This window comes from Ciconia boyciana, chromosome 1, assembly GCF_034638445.1.
Source record: "Ciconia boyciana chromosome 1, ASM3463844v1, whole genome shotgun sequence".
NCBI lineage: Eukaryota > Metazoa > Chordata > Aves > Ciconiiformes > Ciconiidae > Ciconia > Ciconia boyciana.
Window position 1 is genome coordinate 68,271,970 of NC_132934.1, and position 15,112 is coordinate 68,287,081.

The 15,112-nt window shown below is 46.6% G+C and overlaps 1 protein-coding gene across 5 annotated transcripts in view; it reads left to right on the plus strand.

Moving 5' to 3' along the window:
* IQSEC3 (IQ motif and Sec7 domain ArfGEF 3) overlaps positions 1-15,112 on the plus strand; it is a 109,505-nt gene that overhangs the window by 63,694 nt on the left and 30,699 nt on the right. For all 5 annotated transcript variants that reach the window (XM_072872944.1, XM_072872926.1, XM_072872908.1 and 2 more), the window contains exons 3-4: positions 5,091-5,379; positions 11,749-12,842. In XM_072872944.1, coding sequence (XP_072729045.1) covers positions 5,091-5,379; positions 11,749-12,842 — 1,383 coding nt within the window. The remainder of the gene's footprint in view (positions 1-5,090; positions 5,380-11,748; positions 12,843-15,112) is intronic.

Below are 15,112 nucleotides of genomic sequence, written 5' to 3' on the forward strand. Positions count from 1 at the left end.
CTGTAGGAACTGAAAAGCAGTCACATCTCTCCCAGGACAGAGTATGATACAGCACCTCTGTACAGACATGGGGAGCTGATACTACTGGGAATGGGTGGATGGGCTTCTCTGGTTTGATAATTTAGTATCACTGATTTGGGCTTTAGGTTTCCAAAATACCAGGAAGGGAGAAAAAAGGAAGTCATAAAAAACCCTCTACATAATACCATTTTTCCTCTATCATCTCCCTACATCCTTCCCTCAGTGTACTCCTTATACAAAATCTTCCTGAGAAATCTGCACATAGAAGCTAAATATCAGAAGTCTCACTTACACATGCTAGACAAAAATATTTATGGGTGCCCAGCTGAATTGTCTCAGTGCAAGCTTTCTCACCATCCTGCTTTCTTGAAACAAACACTAGGATTCAGCCCGATATCTCTGTTTTGAAATGCTAGACTAGCTATAGTATTTCATATAAGCCCTGAGTCAGATTGTCTGTAGTCACCATCTTTGTTAACAAAACTGGTTTCTCTCTGCAGCAGGCATATACAAGTCAGCAGTGCAAAAGTAGCAGGAGATACCTGAAACATGAGAGATGTTTTCTACAGCAGATGAAATCTATTTGTAATAATGACTAAGCTAGTTGCTATGGGTCATAAAAGTCATGTAGGAACATCTAGGAAGAACAGAACAGCTGCATTTGTAGTCTTCCTTTTTTATCTGATTGCAAGTGATTTACATTGATATTACAACTTCCAGTCAAACAGAATTCAAAGACATTACAAACCTTTCCCACCTGATTGCATGACTAGCAGTAAATTGCTTCATTTATCATGCAAGAGTAGCTGTAAAAACTGTGAATGATGGTGGTATATGATACTTCAGGACAGCAAGTAAAGAACACTGATTACAGTTGAAACTGCAGGGGTGATGCTGGGATACAGAACTAAATTAACCTAGTTGGAGTTTGGCCAGGACATTGGGATTCACACCTTAGACTCTGCATGGGATTTTTAATTATTACAAGTGGTTAGAAAAATGTGCTCATCCAAGAAACGGAACGTGCAATAGCTCCATTACCTTCCTTCATCCCACAGCCTGGGAGGTTGATTGCTCACTGGCCAAGGGAAAGCAAGTGAATCCCCATAATTTACTTATAAACATTTTTTTCCCAGAGATCTTCCATGCTGTAGTGTCTATCCTTGCCTTACTTACTTTTCTTACTGTTGGGGTTTTTTTGTTACTATAATTACAATAGCTCCTGAACCTTCACATTCAGGCTGCTAAGCAAACTCTGTCTTTACCCTCTTTTTCCATTGCTTTTAAGTTACTGAAGTTTACCAGCTGAAGCTGAAATTTCCCAGGTTTGGTCTCTTGCCCAAAGGTGAGGTAGGTTTGTCTTTTTTTTTTTTTTTGAGATTTTTTTTTCCCACTAAATAAAAGTGGTTCAGCCTTTTTTTTTTTTTTTCCAGAAAAGAACACATAAAAACTATTCCTGCTTCAGCAAGAGTATTTGCTATTGCTTTCTGAACAGCACAACAGCTAAACTAGCAGGGGGTTAAAAAGTTTCTCTTTAGCATAAAAACATCTAGCTGAAAAATGCCTTTAAGTGCTTCAGTGGAATCTGATTTTGATTTGACCGAGTTTTGACCCTTAGAAAATTCCACGCATAAGCACAATACTTTCTGTATGGGTGTATGCACTGGGCTCAGGGCATGCATGGAGGAGGAAGGCAAGGTTATACGTGTATGTGTGGTTAGCTTACATGTCTTTAGGGGTTTCAGTTATGCACTGTGAGCGGGAGCACTGAGCTTGGTGGTGCTTCTCACACATCTGTGACTGAATGTGTGCACTTAGTGCTTGCAGTATTAGGGCGTCCTGTGTCTTGAGGAATATCCTAAATGCCAAATGAGGTTAAAGGGGGCTTCTGAGCATTTTGGGTTGGTCCAATGCCCTCTGCCTCATTGGCCAGGGTAAGAATCAGGTCCAGTGAGAGTTCCTAGGGTCAGACACAGCCCAGTGATCTATGGGTAGGTCCATGGTGATGAGGCAGGTCCAAGGTCAAGCTGGGGAGTCAGTCTGCAGGTCAGAGTCCAGATCAAGTGGGTCCATGGCCATGGAAAAGGGGAAGGCTGTAGCAGAGCTGGAGACCAGCACTCTTACAGTGTTGCTGGGGCAGGGACTGATGGCCCAGGGCTGGGCTGAAAAGGAGGAACTGCGCAGGGGATATTTGTGGGCACCCCAGGTGAGGCTGGTCAGGCTGTTAAGGTCTATTAGTGCACTAAGGGCCCTGACAAGGCTTTCCAGAGAGCCTGGGGAATCTTCATGGCTGGAGGTATTCAAGAGTTGATTGGAGAAGGCCCAGATCAACCTTACCTGTCTCTGAAAATGGCCCTGCTTTGAGCAGGATGTTGGAATAGAGACCTCCAGCCTTCCCTCCTAGCCTAGGTTATTCTGTGATTCTACAAAGCTTGCTGATTTTTCTTCTATATTAGTAGTGCATGCAGGATATCCTGTCACTATGAATGTTACTCAATCAGACTCTAAACTGTGTGCGACAGAAAACCAAATAGGTAGCATACACTAGAGGTGATGTACAGCCTTAGAGAGCAATGAGCCTGAATGCTGCAAACTCTTATGCACACACTTCACGTTCTACCATGAGCAGTCAGTGGAGGCCCTCAGAAAAATAGAGTTAAGCATACGTGTGAGTGTTTAGAGGACCATCACGTCAGGGAATATTTGCTGGCATTTAGAGTCCATTCATGCTCCAAGGGAAGTCAACTAGCTCTCTAGTCTACTGCCTCGGGCCCTGATCTGCCCTAAAGAAAGGCTGCATAGCACACTGTGCACTGTGACCTTGACTCAGCAGAGCAATTTGGGATATGTGGCTTGCTGAATCAGAGCTTATGTGTCTAGCTGAAATTGCTTTGTAGGGCACAGTTCGGTTCCCACTGAAATACTTGTGAGGCTTTTGGTATGCACTTCAATGAAAACATGATCAAATCTATGTTCACCTGGTCATCCCTTGAGCTGAGGATAAGAATTACTGCTCTGCTGGTTAAAATGAGGATGGATAGAACAGAGGCTGCCAATAAAAATGTTACAGTGAGAGCTGTAAGGGAAAAGTCTCGTATTCACGTTTCCTGCAATATGGATGGACATGGAACAGAAAGAGTTAAAAATGGGTACATGCCTTACATGTACATCTTTAGGTGTAGAAAAAAGAATGTTCAATTATATAGTATGAGGAATAGAACAAGGAAAGATTTTATAAGGTGTACAACCTAAAAGGACAGTTTCATGCCTCATTTTAATGGTGGCATTTCCTGATTGATGAGTATGCAGATATGTCATTTTAATATGCTTTGACAAAGTTGGTTATATGGCGCTTATCTAAGAGACTGGTTTCTTCTGTGAATTTATTTTTTAAGTCTTACTGGTGACTACATGCATGTGTATAAAAGAAGAAACTTTCTACCTTTAAATCCTTCATCTTTCTTAGTTCTGAAGTTGTGGTACTGTCTTTGGCTCATCAGATTTGGAGCCCTTTTAGAAACTGTGGGAATATTTCTAAAGTTGATTGTTAAATCTACTGAACAGAAGAGCTGCCATTGGAGAGAATAAACTTCCTTTTAAAGTACTAGTAAGTATGCAAAAGTGCTCTGAGGCTTAGGAGGCAAAGTCTGTTTACAGTTAGAAAACTTGGGCTCTTAAGTGCTTACAGCACTTTTGAAAATGATACTTAAATGCTTCTAAGTAATTTGGGCACTACAGAAAATCATGTCTAATTTCCCTGATTTTGCTCTGACATCAACACCAATCATAAAATGATTTGTTATCTAGATGACAGCAGAACTGGTCGTATGTGGAGCAAATCCAAGAGAAAGAAATATAATTCAGAAGTGAATGAAATAATTTAATGGTGTTTAAATATGGGAGGCAGTACACATCCTTGGTTTCAATGGAATTAAATGCATTGGTTATGTAGTAATTATTTCCAAACTAGATGTTGCTCTCAGCTAAATAATAATCCCCTGGAAACCAGTGGAGCTGTATCTGATGTGCAGTAGAACCCAGAGTCCATGTGGACTGGCCTGCACACTCTTGGAAATCATAAATTATTTCTCTGTAGCCGCTGGAAAGAGACTAATGTAACAACAAATAAACACTCCCATGGTTCAAATAGTCCCCCAGAATACCAAAATCTTGTTTGAAATTGGATGATTTTTGAAAATATTCGGCAAGAGAGGTTAACGACAGACTTCCTCAGCACTTCAATGGATCAGACATATGCTAATCCCATCTTGTCTGGAGCAACATGTCAGCTCTTAGAGTGCACTGTTGTCAGGTCCTGGTTTCACACAATTACCGCTGTGGCTGACAGGAGAAAATAGTGTTTTCCTTTCTCCACAAGATCTCAGTGGCACAGCAACCTGCCCTGTGGGTCAGAAAGAAACAGCTTCTTTCTTGGAAGCTCTGCAGTCTGCTATGGCTGTATTGCAGACATGCTTTAAAGAGTCAGGGTCTTGGGGCTGGCTGGCTCTGTTGCATCTTTACACTCACAGCTCTCCAAGAGTTCCTCTGGAAACTCTGCAACATTCAGCTGCCCCTGTACCATTTCCTACATGCCCTTAGAAACTCCAGGGGCAAACTGGATCCTTGGGATCCAGGCTCCATGCCAGATGGGACTCTGGGATGCACAGGGAGATGCTGAGCAATAGGCAGCAAGGGCACAGGGGTGACTGCTAGCTGCTCCAGGGAGCAGGAGAGGTGTCCATAGGCCATGACACCCTCCTTGGCCCCTCACCCCCAACTGCAACACCTCAAACAGAGGCAGCCGGGCAGCTCCAGCAGTCACAGGACTGGCTCATACAGTGTGTGCAGCACAGGTGCCTGCTCTTAGGGAGGGAGGGAGGGATCAGAGCTTTGGCGGCATCAACCTAAAGTCCTGATCCATCACTGAGAGAGGCTCCTCACAGCCCAGGCTCCCTAAACATTTAAAATGCAGCTCAGTGAATGAGTATAGCGAACAACAATAAACATAATCATAAATAAAATATAATAAAAACAAATAAAAAAAGCGAAACGTTGCGTTTTGTTCACAGTGACGATCCCAGCGGTTCCACAAGCAAGAAAGCCGGGTGTGAAACGGAGGATCCGAAGGAGGCCGGCAGACAGAGTGGCCAGGAAGGCAGGTCCGACACCCTGACGCTAAAAGCCCAGCATGCGGAGCTCCAAGAAGAGCAGGCAGCGGGGTGTTCCCCTCTGGTGCAGAAGGCGAGCCTCCACCACACGGGCTCCCCAGTGAGAGTGCAGCGCAGCAAAGGGACGGCCTCGTGTTCCCATGCAGCTGCCTCCGATTATGAGCTCTCCCTTGACCTAAAGAATAAACAGGTACAGAGGCTTCCTCCTCAGGCTGTGGGAGAAGGGGACGGGGTGGGTGGGACTGCATTCGCACTGTGGTGGGACGTCTTTCAGCAAATACTTTAGCCTTTTGTTCACCTTGAGCTTTTGCCCTGCCTGAACAGGCCTGGCCCTTTGGCTTCATGGGGCTGATGGAGGAAGTAGCTTCCCCACCTCTGAGTGCTACACCCTTTCACTCAAACCTGCTGGGCTCTGCTCCTCGTTGCCTGGGTTCTGTGGTCCAAAATGGACCCAGATACTCAGCTGTGACTGTAGGCTTAGAGACGGGTTGCGGGCAGCCAAGAGCTGCGGCATCCATAGATACTACCTTGCTCACAAACATATAGTGCCTGTAGGGCTCCCAGGAACTGACTGTCCCAAAAGACCTCCCTCATGGGAGAGGTCTCCAAGAGCCATCTTGCCCTTTTGGATCACGCTGGACAGGCCCCCAGTGCACTCCGGTATTAGCCTCTTCAAATCATGAGCTTTCAGGGAAAACGGGGCTTATTCAATGAGTGTCCTGCACAGAGTCTACCATGATGTTTGTGTATTCCTACCATCACTGCCTTCAGTCCAGTCATGGATGCTGAAGAGACAGGCAGGTTTACCAGGCTGATAGAAAATGATTCAGTTCTTGAAGTTGCAAGCCTTGCCTCCTGTGCTGGAGGCTACAGCCTAGCTCCAGAGCACAATTCTACCCATCTCTAGCTGCATCTCCTGATGGGGTCCCAGCAGGGGATAGCAGGACAGGGGCTAATAGCAGCTGGCCTCCTCACTCAAAGGTAATGAGGTGGAACGTGCTCCCCCCCCGCCACGTCTCTGCAGATTACAGCCCAGGAGAGCTGTTGTGCAAAACAAAACCTAAAGAATCGTTTCTGACTTTTCCCTGGGACGGCAGCTCAACCAGAGGTTGTTTGATATGCAGACCCTGCAGTATGTGAGATGAGGAGGACAAGCAAGCACTAGTGACAGTGTCCAGATTACGTTCAGTGGGAGAACTGAGTGGGAGCCGTGCTATTGCAGATGAAGAGTCTCAGCTAATGAGGTACCCACAGAAGAAGCTGCTGCTTCTAGGACATCTCTCTGCCACTTCCCTCAAGGCATTGCTGCTGTCCCTAAACATACATGTCAGATCAATGGTCCAATAAATTCCTGAGCAGAAAAGAGACCTTGGCTCTTTAGCTCTGTCTTTCTCAAAATACCACATACTCAACTCGGACAGAATGCTTGCTTCACACCAGGAAAAGAAACAAGAGAGGCTAATTAACTGGCTTCACAAACTAATGTGACATATCCTCAGGGTGGGCCAGATCTTGGCTGCTATATATGGGCTTAGCCTCCTCGATGTCCTAGAGCTGCTCTGATTTGTCCTGGGGAATGTCTGTCCTGTGTTATTTTAGCTTTAAGCTTATGTTGTCCTATCACTGCTCTTGCAGCAGAGGCCAGACCTGCCCTGGATGCATGTGAGACAGAGAGACATGTTAGCTGCTCATTCATTAAATTCTGATGCCTCGCAGTACTGACCTTGCAGGGACCTACCCTATCTCATAGGTGAAACCACTTTTTTCACAGCAAAGAGGGCTTACAGTATGTGTGCTCCTCCAGCCTGATGGATGTCCTCAGTGGATTGCCTCCAGCTCTGGAAGGGGAGATTTTCAGGGAGTGAAGAGCATTAATTCTTCCAGTCTTGCACTGTAGTATGTGTTTTCATAGGTATTCCTATCAACTTACTTGTCAGGTGGTTCTCTTGAATGGGAATAAGGGTGATAGGACCCTCACAGCACTGTCCCAGTAGTTCCCTAGTCATAGCACAAGTTGTAATATATTAATAGAACTTGCAGTAAGAAAAGCAGGTGGAAGGAGGCATTTTAGTCTCACAGTGCAGTTAAAGTCACATTTAGCTTTCAGGCAAGGACTGAGTGCTGGTAAGGGAGGAGGGTAGTGTACAGCCTCTTCTGCAGTGCTTGGAGGTGCAGGTCATCTACCTGTCATTGCCCCCCACCATCATACTAGAGGGTTGGTGAGTGTGGTCATGGCTCTCCTTGCTCTCTATCCCATGGAACAGAGCATGCTGACTGCGCAGAGCAGAAGTACACTGTGCTGGAAGGTTGGAAAGGAAACTCAAGTGCTCAAGTTCCCCTATGTTTAGGCTCTTTTGTAATGTTGGGAAAATGGAGGGGATCACAGGAGAGAGGAGCATGCTTTCAGTCGTACATACTCTTCTGCTGTGCTGAAGAGTGGCAGATGTCCCATGTATGAAGGAAAAGGTCCCATTAACACATGGCCCTTATAGCAATGTCCTTCCATTGTGAAAGGTTGGTGGGAGGGAGAGGCGTTAAGAATGGGTGACAGAGAACATATATGCTCTGTATGTCTTTTTTTTTATTTTTTACAATGCATGCATTGACTTGAGTGACTCAGATTCTGTCACTGAGCCTGATTCTCTTCTTGCTAACATGGTGGCATGTCGCCATGCTCAGTGGCAACCTGGGTGGAAAACCAGTGCTAACTGAGAATAAGATCAGGCCCGTTCTCTCCTGGCAGATTTATGAATTTATGCCTATGGGCAACAAAGCCATAGGGTGTGTGCCTCAAATGTTTGGCCATATCCAGGCCTAGCACTTTGGCTTGCCTTAGGCTGACCTTGTTAAATCTCCCTTCATGTGCAATCCCTCATGGCAATGGATATTTCCCAGCCATTTCTAATTCAGCCACAAGGCCTGAATTGCTTAGACTGAGTTTTCATGTTGAGGCCCAGAAATGTATTAAGCTAATTATTCTTTGAAATCCCCCCAACTCCCCCTCCTGCTTTTCCCTTCCTTTGGCGCCGGCTGTCGGATCATTCCCCAGAGAAGAGCAGCTTTAAGTAGGCAATTACTTGTGATTCATAGGGTTTATTAGGAGTGAGAGAAGGCCAATCATGTCTGGCCTTTCTTGCCTCTCAAATGGGAAGAGAAGGTTCCTCCAGCAAGCCAGACATACATCTCCATTACCTGTGACTGCTGTGGTGCTAATGGATGCCCTTTCCTACTCTCGAGAGGAAGAAAACAGGCCAACAGCTGTGTGAAATCCTTAATTCCTCTGGAGTGTCAGTTAGCTCGACCTGATAGCAAATGTGAATGTCTCAGACATCAGTAAACAGTAAATGGTTGGGCTACCTCAGAGAGCGAGAGAGACAGAGACCCGGGTGGGAAGGGCACTTCTGTATGGGGGTGCTGCTTCTGGCTTTGCCAGTCTTCTCAAGCATCCTTGGGACCAGTCCCCGGTCCTTGTTATCCTAGCCACAAGACACTGTAGGACTCCCCTTGCTTTGGACAGGGCTGGATGGCAGTGGACCGTGCAGAACCCATCCTTGCACACCTGGTATGAACTAGAGAACAGACTAGGTTGGGAGTCCTCTCACTTTACATCTTGTTCTGCTCCTTAATGCCTTAGCCCTTTGGGAGGACTGAAATAATGGACTGCAAAAAGCTGGTGATGTTTTATCAAGGTACTGACAGCTTGCACTGTTCATTTAGACTTTTAGAAGGATCTCTCCTCTTAGTAGTTATTAAAGTCTGCCTTTTTGGGAACTGTCCTTGCATGAGATTAACTGGCCTTTTACTTCAGATCAGCAATGACATTTTGTCTTAGCCTCTAATAAGATCAGAGCATATGAATTTCATGTTTTCAGAATGGCTGTCACCTCCTTGGAAACCTCAGATGATTATAAGGCTCTTGCTTTTGCCTTATTTTGCATCTTACTATTATTCTGCCCCTCAGATAGCTGTGTCTGTCCCTCCCATTTGTTCCTCTTTCCCTCCCAACACAATTAGCTCTACATTTTGATTAACCAGACCATTATATTAAGTGCTCATGGACAGTTGTTAGTAATAACTGTTTGGGTTGGGCCTGTGCAGGTTATTGGTTTAATTTGCATTTATCTGCATGAGCCTTCCTCCTGAAGGGAAGGGCCAAGGGATAACTCAGTCTCTTTCCAGGGAGGCCAACTTTGAAGAGATGTGGCAGGAGTGCTGGTTTTATGGTGGGATTTAAGATGGTCATTTTGGAAAGAAGGGCAAAGAACCCCAGAAAAACCCTTCTGCTTGCTACCCAGAATCTCTTCTTGTCCCTGTATTCCTCTTTCCTGCCGCATCAGAGTCTGGGGATAAGCAGAGACCTTGTTTATCCAGAAAGCCTACTGGCAGGTCTTGTGGTAAATGAACCTGAATCCATGACCATTGTGTGGGTCATTTTTAGCACCAGTTCTGCAGACCCTTTCTGGGAAGGCAGCAGGGCAAGTATTAGGCCAATGTTTTTTAAATTAGGGGTAGGCAGAACTCTGAGCCAGCTGCCTCTACAACTGCAGTGGCCAACCCCATTGCTAAACAAGTTGCTAGTATTTATCAGTGCTGAGGTTTGATGCTTGCTTTGAACATATGTGAATTCAAGGGCAAGGCAAACAGAAAACAGAAACCTACCTTATGCAAGACAAAGAGTCCCTGCTTCATTTCCAGCGAGGGAAATATGAAAAGATGTGTGTCCCCCCTGCTCCCTTCCAGAAATGGCATCCTCTCATCCAGTGCAGCAGGATCCCTAGACCTGTTGCTGCTTGGGCTGATGGGGTGCCAGTGGGCAAAGCCTTCAGTACTTACTCCAGCAGCCAGGATACCAGTGCAGGGACAGAATGGCTGGGGTCATGTTGTTCCTCTCTTCTTGTCATCTCCCAAGTTCATATCATCTTCCCCTACTTCCAGAGGAGTTAGTATTGGAAAGATGCCAGAGGTGATTTACACTTCTCACAGCTGTCATTCCAGGCCTTCACTTGTACCTAGATCACTCACTGATGGTTTTATCTGCAAATTACATAGTGTTACAAAAAAGGAAAAGAAGAAGGAAGCAGATGACATGGCATGACTCTGCGAGCTGAGGCTCATGTCTCAGTCTCGCTTTGACTACAAAAACAGCTTGCACTTAAACTCAGATCTTCTGTGAGCTCAGTCCTTCATCCTGTGAGTACTGGGCCAGCAAGGTATGGTGAGAGGCAAGTGATACCTGTCTGGGGATAAGGATGCAGTCAGTAAAACTCATCCTTTGGATCTGCTAATGAGCTCATACTCACCACATGAATGTAGTGAATCCTCTGTTAATTCAGGACTTATTTTACCAGCACTCCCAGTCCTGCACTTCACCTTTTTTTGGCTTTTCCACATGTGCACACACACATATAAACACTACAGTCTGCACCTGCATTCTGCCCTGTGAAGTGCCGACAATGTAGGGTTTGGCTCATAGTTCAGCCAAAACCTCAGTGAAGGTAATTCTAGTTCATCTTTCTTTTTTCTTCAATCCCATAATCCACCATCATCTTCACACTGTCCCCCTTGTCCTCCGTCAGTCACTCACTGGAACCAAGTCATCTAACATTGTCCAGTAGCATGTTAGTGAAGCCCAGCTGCAGAGAAAGAGTGAGGGGATTATCAGGAAGTATAAATACTAGACTACGGAAGAGAAATTACCATACATATTTGCTTTGTTGAAGCCTGTTGAGATGCCACTTAACTGTGTGTGTATGTATTACAGGTGTGTTTGTTCTTACCAGCTCAGGAAGGAGTAAATCCTCCTGCTACTTGTTCTTAATATCTTGTCGTAACATCTAAAATCAGAATTTTTTACCTTTCAAAACTGGGATTCTTTCTTTTCTTGGGTGGTTTTCATTTCACTGCTGGCTGACACCTGAAAAACTCAGATATCAGAAAGGAAGACACTTTGGGATTCAGAGTGCTTTTTAAAAGACACTGAACAAACCCAGCCTCCACTAACTTCTGTGGAACCTAATGTTTCTCACTAGCTCCTATGATCAAGCCAGCATTTTCTGCATTTAAAAATTAGCTTTTCTTTCCTTTTTCTGAATGGTTTCTCTTTCCCTGAGAGTATTTCCTAAGGTGACTAAGGAGGGGAGAAACATTAGTAACACTCTGAGACAAGGGATGATGCTTGACATTACCAGAGCACTGCTGAGCAGGAAGACACATTGCTGGAACTATTTGCAGTGATGAGCTTGCCCTAAAGGCCATCAGAAGTGGGTCTGCAAGGGAAGGGCACCTCCAGGCTTCAGCTTGTATGGCTGGCACTCTAGGAAGAGGCATGATCCTGTTACAGCTGTAAGGAAGCTCACAGTACTGATGCTTTAGCCAGCCATGCCCAAAGAGGGGGCCTTCCGTTGAAATCAAGGGCACAGCAGTGCAGGAAAAAGCTAATTCAGTGTTAGAAGTTCCTCTGACAGTCATTACAGACTAATCAGTGTAGGAACTGGGGTCACAGAAAGCCATCAGAAGTCAATTAACAAAAAATAACCTCTCCTGCTTCTATGTCTTTCAGATCGAAATGCTAGAGCACAAATACGGAGGTCACCTGGTATCTCGCAGGGCAGCCTGCACCATCCAGACTGCTTTCCGGCAGTACCAGCTCAGCAAGAACTTTGAGAAGATCCGCAACTCACTGCTGGAGAGCCGCATGCCACGCCGCATCTCTCTGAGGAAAGTCCGGGTCCAGAACTCAGAGAGCTTCTCTGCTGAGAAAGCCCTGGTGGAGGGGTACAACTTTGTGGGCATCCCATTGGTGAGGTCCCCATCTTTGCCAGCCACCATCAGTGGGGCACTGACCGAGCTGGAGGACTCCTTCACAGAACAAGTTCAGTCCCTGGCCAAGTCTATTGATGATGCCCTCAGCACCTGGAGCTTGAAGACCATGTGCTCACTGCAAGATGGGGGCTCATACCAGATAAGGGAGACCTTCAGTGCCAGCTCAATGCAGCCAAACCAAGACTTAGAAACTGAGCTGCAGGACAAGGAGAAGGAGGAAGGGCTCCTGCCAGATACCCTGCCCAAGAGCAGCAGCACTCTCATGATGGCTTTTCGAGATGTCACAGTCCAGATTGACAACAAGAACATCTCTGTCTCATCGTCTACCTCGGTGTCCATGGCAAACTGCCTCAGCAGCAATGCCCAGGCTGGGCCCTCTCAAGCTACCAAGGCAGAAGAAAGCCCAGGAGAAGGGGAGGGAGAAGCCAGTGAACCACTGGCTGCCCCAGAGAGTGTACCTGAGTCCAGAGCTCTCCAGAACAGCCATACTTTCACTGAGGTGGATGTCAGTACTAATGGCACGGGAGACAGCAGTGCTGAGCCTGGGCAGATGGCAGTGCAGAAGCTCCAGTTTGATGTTAGCAACGAGACGGGGCAAAGCAAAGGCTCTGAGTCTGAGAATGCAGACAACTCGGAGCAGCTGAGCAGCAGCAGCACCTCCACTTCAGCCAAGTCAGCCTCTGAGGTGTCCTCGAAAGAAGCACTGCAGGCCATGATCCTCAGCCTCCCAAGGTACCACTGCGAGAACCCAGCTAGCTGCAAGTCCCCTACACTTTCCACAGACACTATGAGGAAGCGCCTCTACCGCATTGGGCTGAACCTCTTTAATATGTAAGTGACTCTTCCTCTTTCATGTTTTCCAGCCTATTTCATGCCTCACAGGAACAGAAGATGGCAGGCTCCTGGTCTAGATCCATCTGTGGGGAAGATCTTTCACATTCAAGGGCATGACCCTCTGGGTATGCAGTGCAGACCAGAGGTGGGCTGCCCAGAAGCTTTTCCCTGAAGTCCCTCAAGTGCTGTCCTGATCTTCTGCCCAACAGAGGAACAAGGCCAGTGCCCCATGAGTAGTGCTCATGCTCTCCTGAATTCTGAACCTTCAGTCCCAGTTGCTGTCCATTTGGCATCCGCTAGCTGAGCCTGGGATCTAGGCTCCTACTCCACTCTCTTGCAAAGGAACAAGCATAGCTGGGGATGTACCCTGGTTACTTAACAGGGGGCATTTCCAAGTAAAGAGAGAGAGACAGAGGTAGAGCTGAGCTTAGCTAGCCCAGTATAAGTGCTCTGGCTGTCATTTTCCATCTGGTATTTGGGTAGATTTTCACCTGACAGACCAGGTTTAGTCATCTCAGTCTCTCACACATCTGAGTCTGATATCCTATGAAAAGGCTGTAGGTGTGAAAGCAAAAGCAGAGCAGCCCAGAGATTACCGTCAGAAGAGGTTAACTCCAGGGGTCACACATAGTCTATTTTGGATTGGCAGAAAGCAGCTGAGCTCCTATAAGGAGCTTTAGATTTGCTCGTTGCCTTTCAATGAGACTTTTCTCATCAAAGCAAGCCATGAGAAATATTGGGGTTTGCTCCATCATCACACTCTCATCTTATACTGTCTTGGTTTCCATTTGAGTCCCCTGATGAAGGTGCTGGGGATTTAATGCGCCCATACTAGAAGAATGTTTTGCCACACATTAGCGTGGGCCTTTTGGTCAAAGCGAGGACTAAAGATTACACAGTCCTAGGCAGAAGTTTTGCACAGGCAAGGGGGCAATGCACAGGATTTATATATGTGTAGTATGGAGGCTGTGGACTCCAGAAGGCAGGAACCTGAAAGAGACGTTTTTAGGGCTGGGCTCAGAGCACATTCAGAACTGAAGTGATGTTAGAGCAGATGGATTTGGGACTCTTACAGAACTGAGGAGGACATTTTACTAGCTCTGAGATTAGGCTGTGAACAGGTCGGTCCATGTGTACATATCAAAGCCAGGCTCTGGGCGCACACAGATATGCCTGATGAACACAAGCAGGCTGGAATGAGAGAAGGTAGGCACCTGACACAGGTGGCAGTTGATTATGATAGAGGTAGTTCCAGGTCCACACAGATGTTCTGGTGTTTGTGTTGGGATAGGTATACTTCTGGAGGGGGACATGGGGCTCACGTCTCCGCTACTAAGTATTTCAGTATTCTCAGACGTGCTTGGCAGAAGTCCGTCCACCCCATGTGTTTTCCTTTGGTTCCTGCACAGCTGACATGAGCACTGATGTGAAGATAAAGCAGGAGTGAAAATGCTTTTTCCCAGCCTCTCCTCCTCCCTCAATCTGCCTGGCACACATTCATGTGACAGATCAGCAGTGCCAGGTCTGTTTTGGGAAAGCAGCTCTGCTGTCCTTCATTCAGTGACCTGGGTTCACTGCATCTTGCAGGTCCCTGTGGGACAGAAGACTTACTGTGGAGCTCTGAAACACAACTTCCTAGCCAGGCCTCCCCTGCTCCCTTGAAACTAGCTGCTGAAATAATGTGCAGTAACCTCTAAGGCTCAGTTTTCTTAACAAAACACTGGAGGACAGGGAAGGAGGGAACTGACCTGTTAGCTCTGGGGAGTGAAGCCTTTTTTTTTTTCTCTGAGCGGGATCTAAGGGACACATGCCTCCCCTTAGTGTAGTGTACCTCAATCCAAGGGGCTGGGAAGGCCATTCAGCTTTCTGTAGTTATTCGGTTGTTGGTTTCCCTGCCAATTTCTAACAAGGAGCCAGTTTACCATTGTAGGGTTTGCAATGTGGGTACCAACCCACAGGGCATGGAGCTGAGGCTGTGCGTGCCGGTGTGCACATCCTTTTTGCTGACCACTCCCCTGGACCAAGAGCTGAAAGCCTGCAGTTGCTAGCACCATCTGCCATAGTCTATCCGGCCTTGAGTTGCTTTTTCAGCAAGCAGCGCTCTGGCTCAGAGCAGGCCCCTGGGAACACATCAACGCTGCGCTGCTGTGGCACTTTCCCCATCCCCACTCCACAGTGAGGGGGTGGAATCCCTGGAACGGAGAGTGCTTCATTATGCAGCACTGCTGTAATAACAGTGTGTGTGGGCAGCTGGCTGCGTGGGCAGA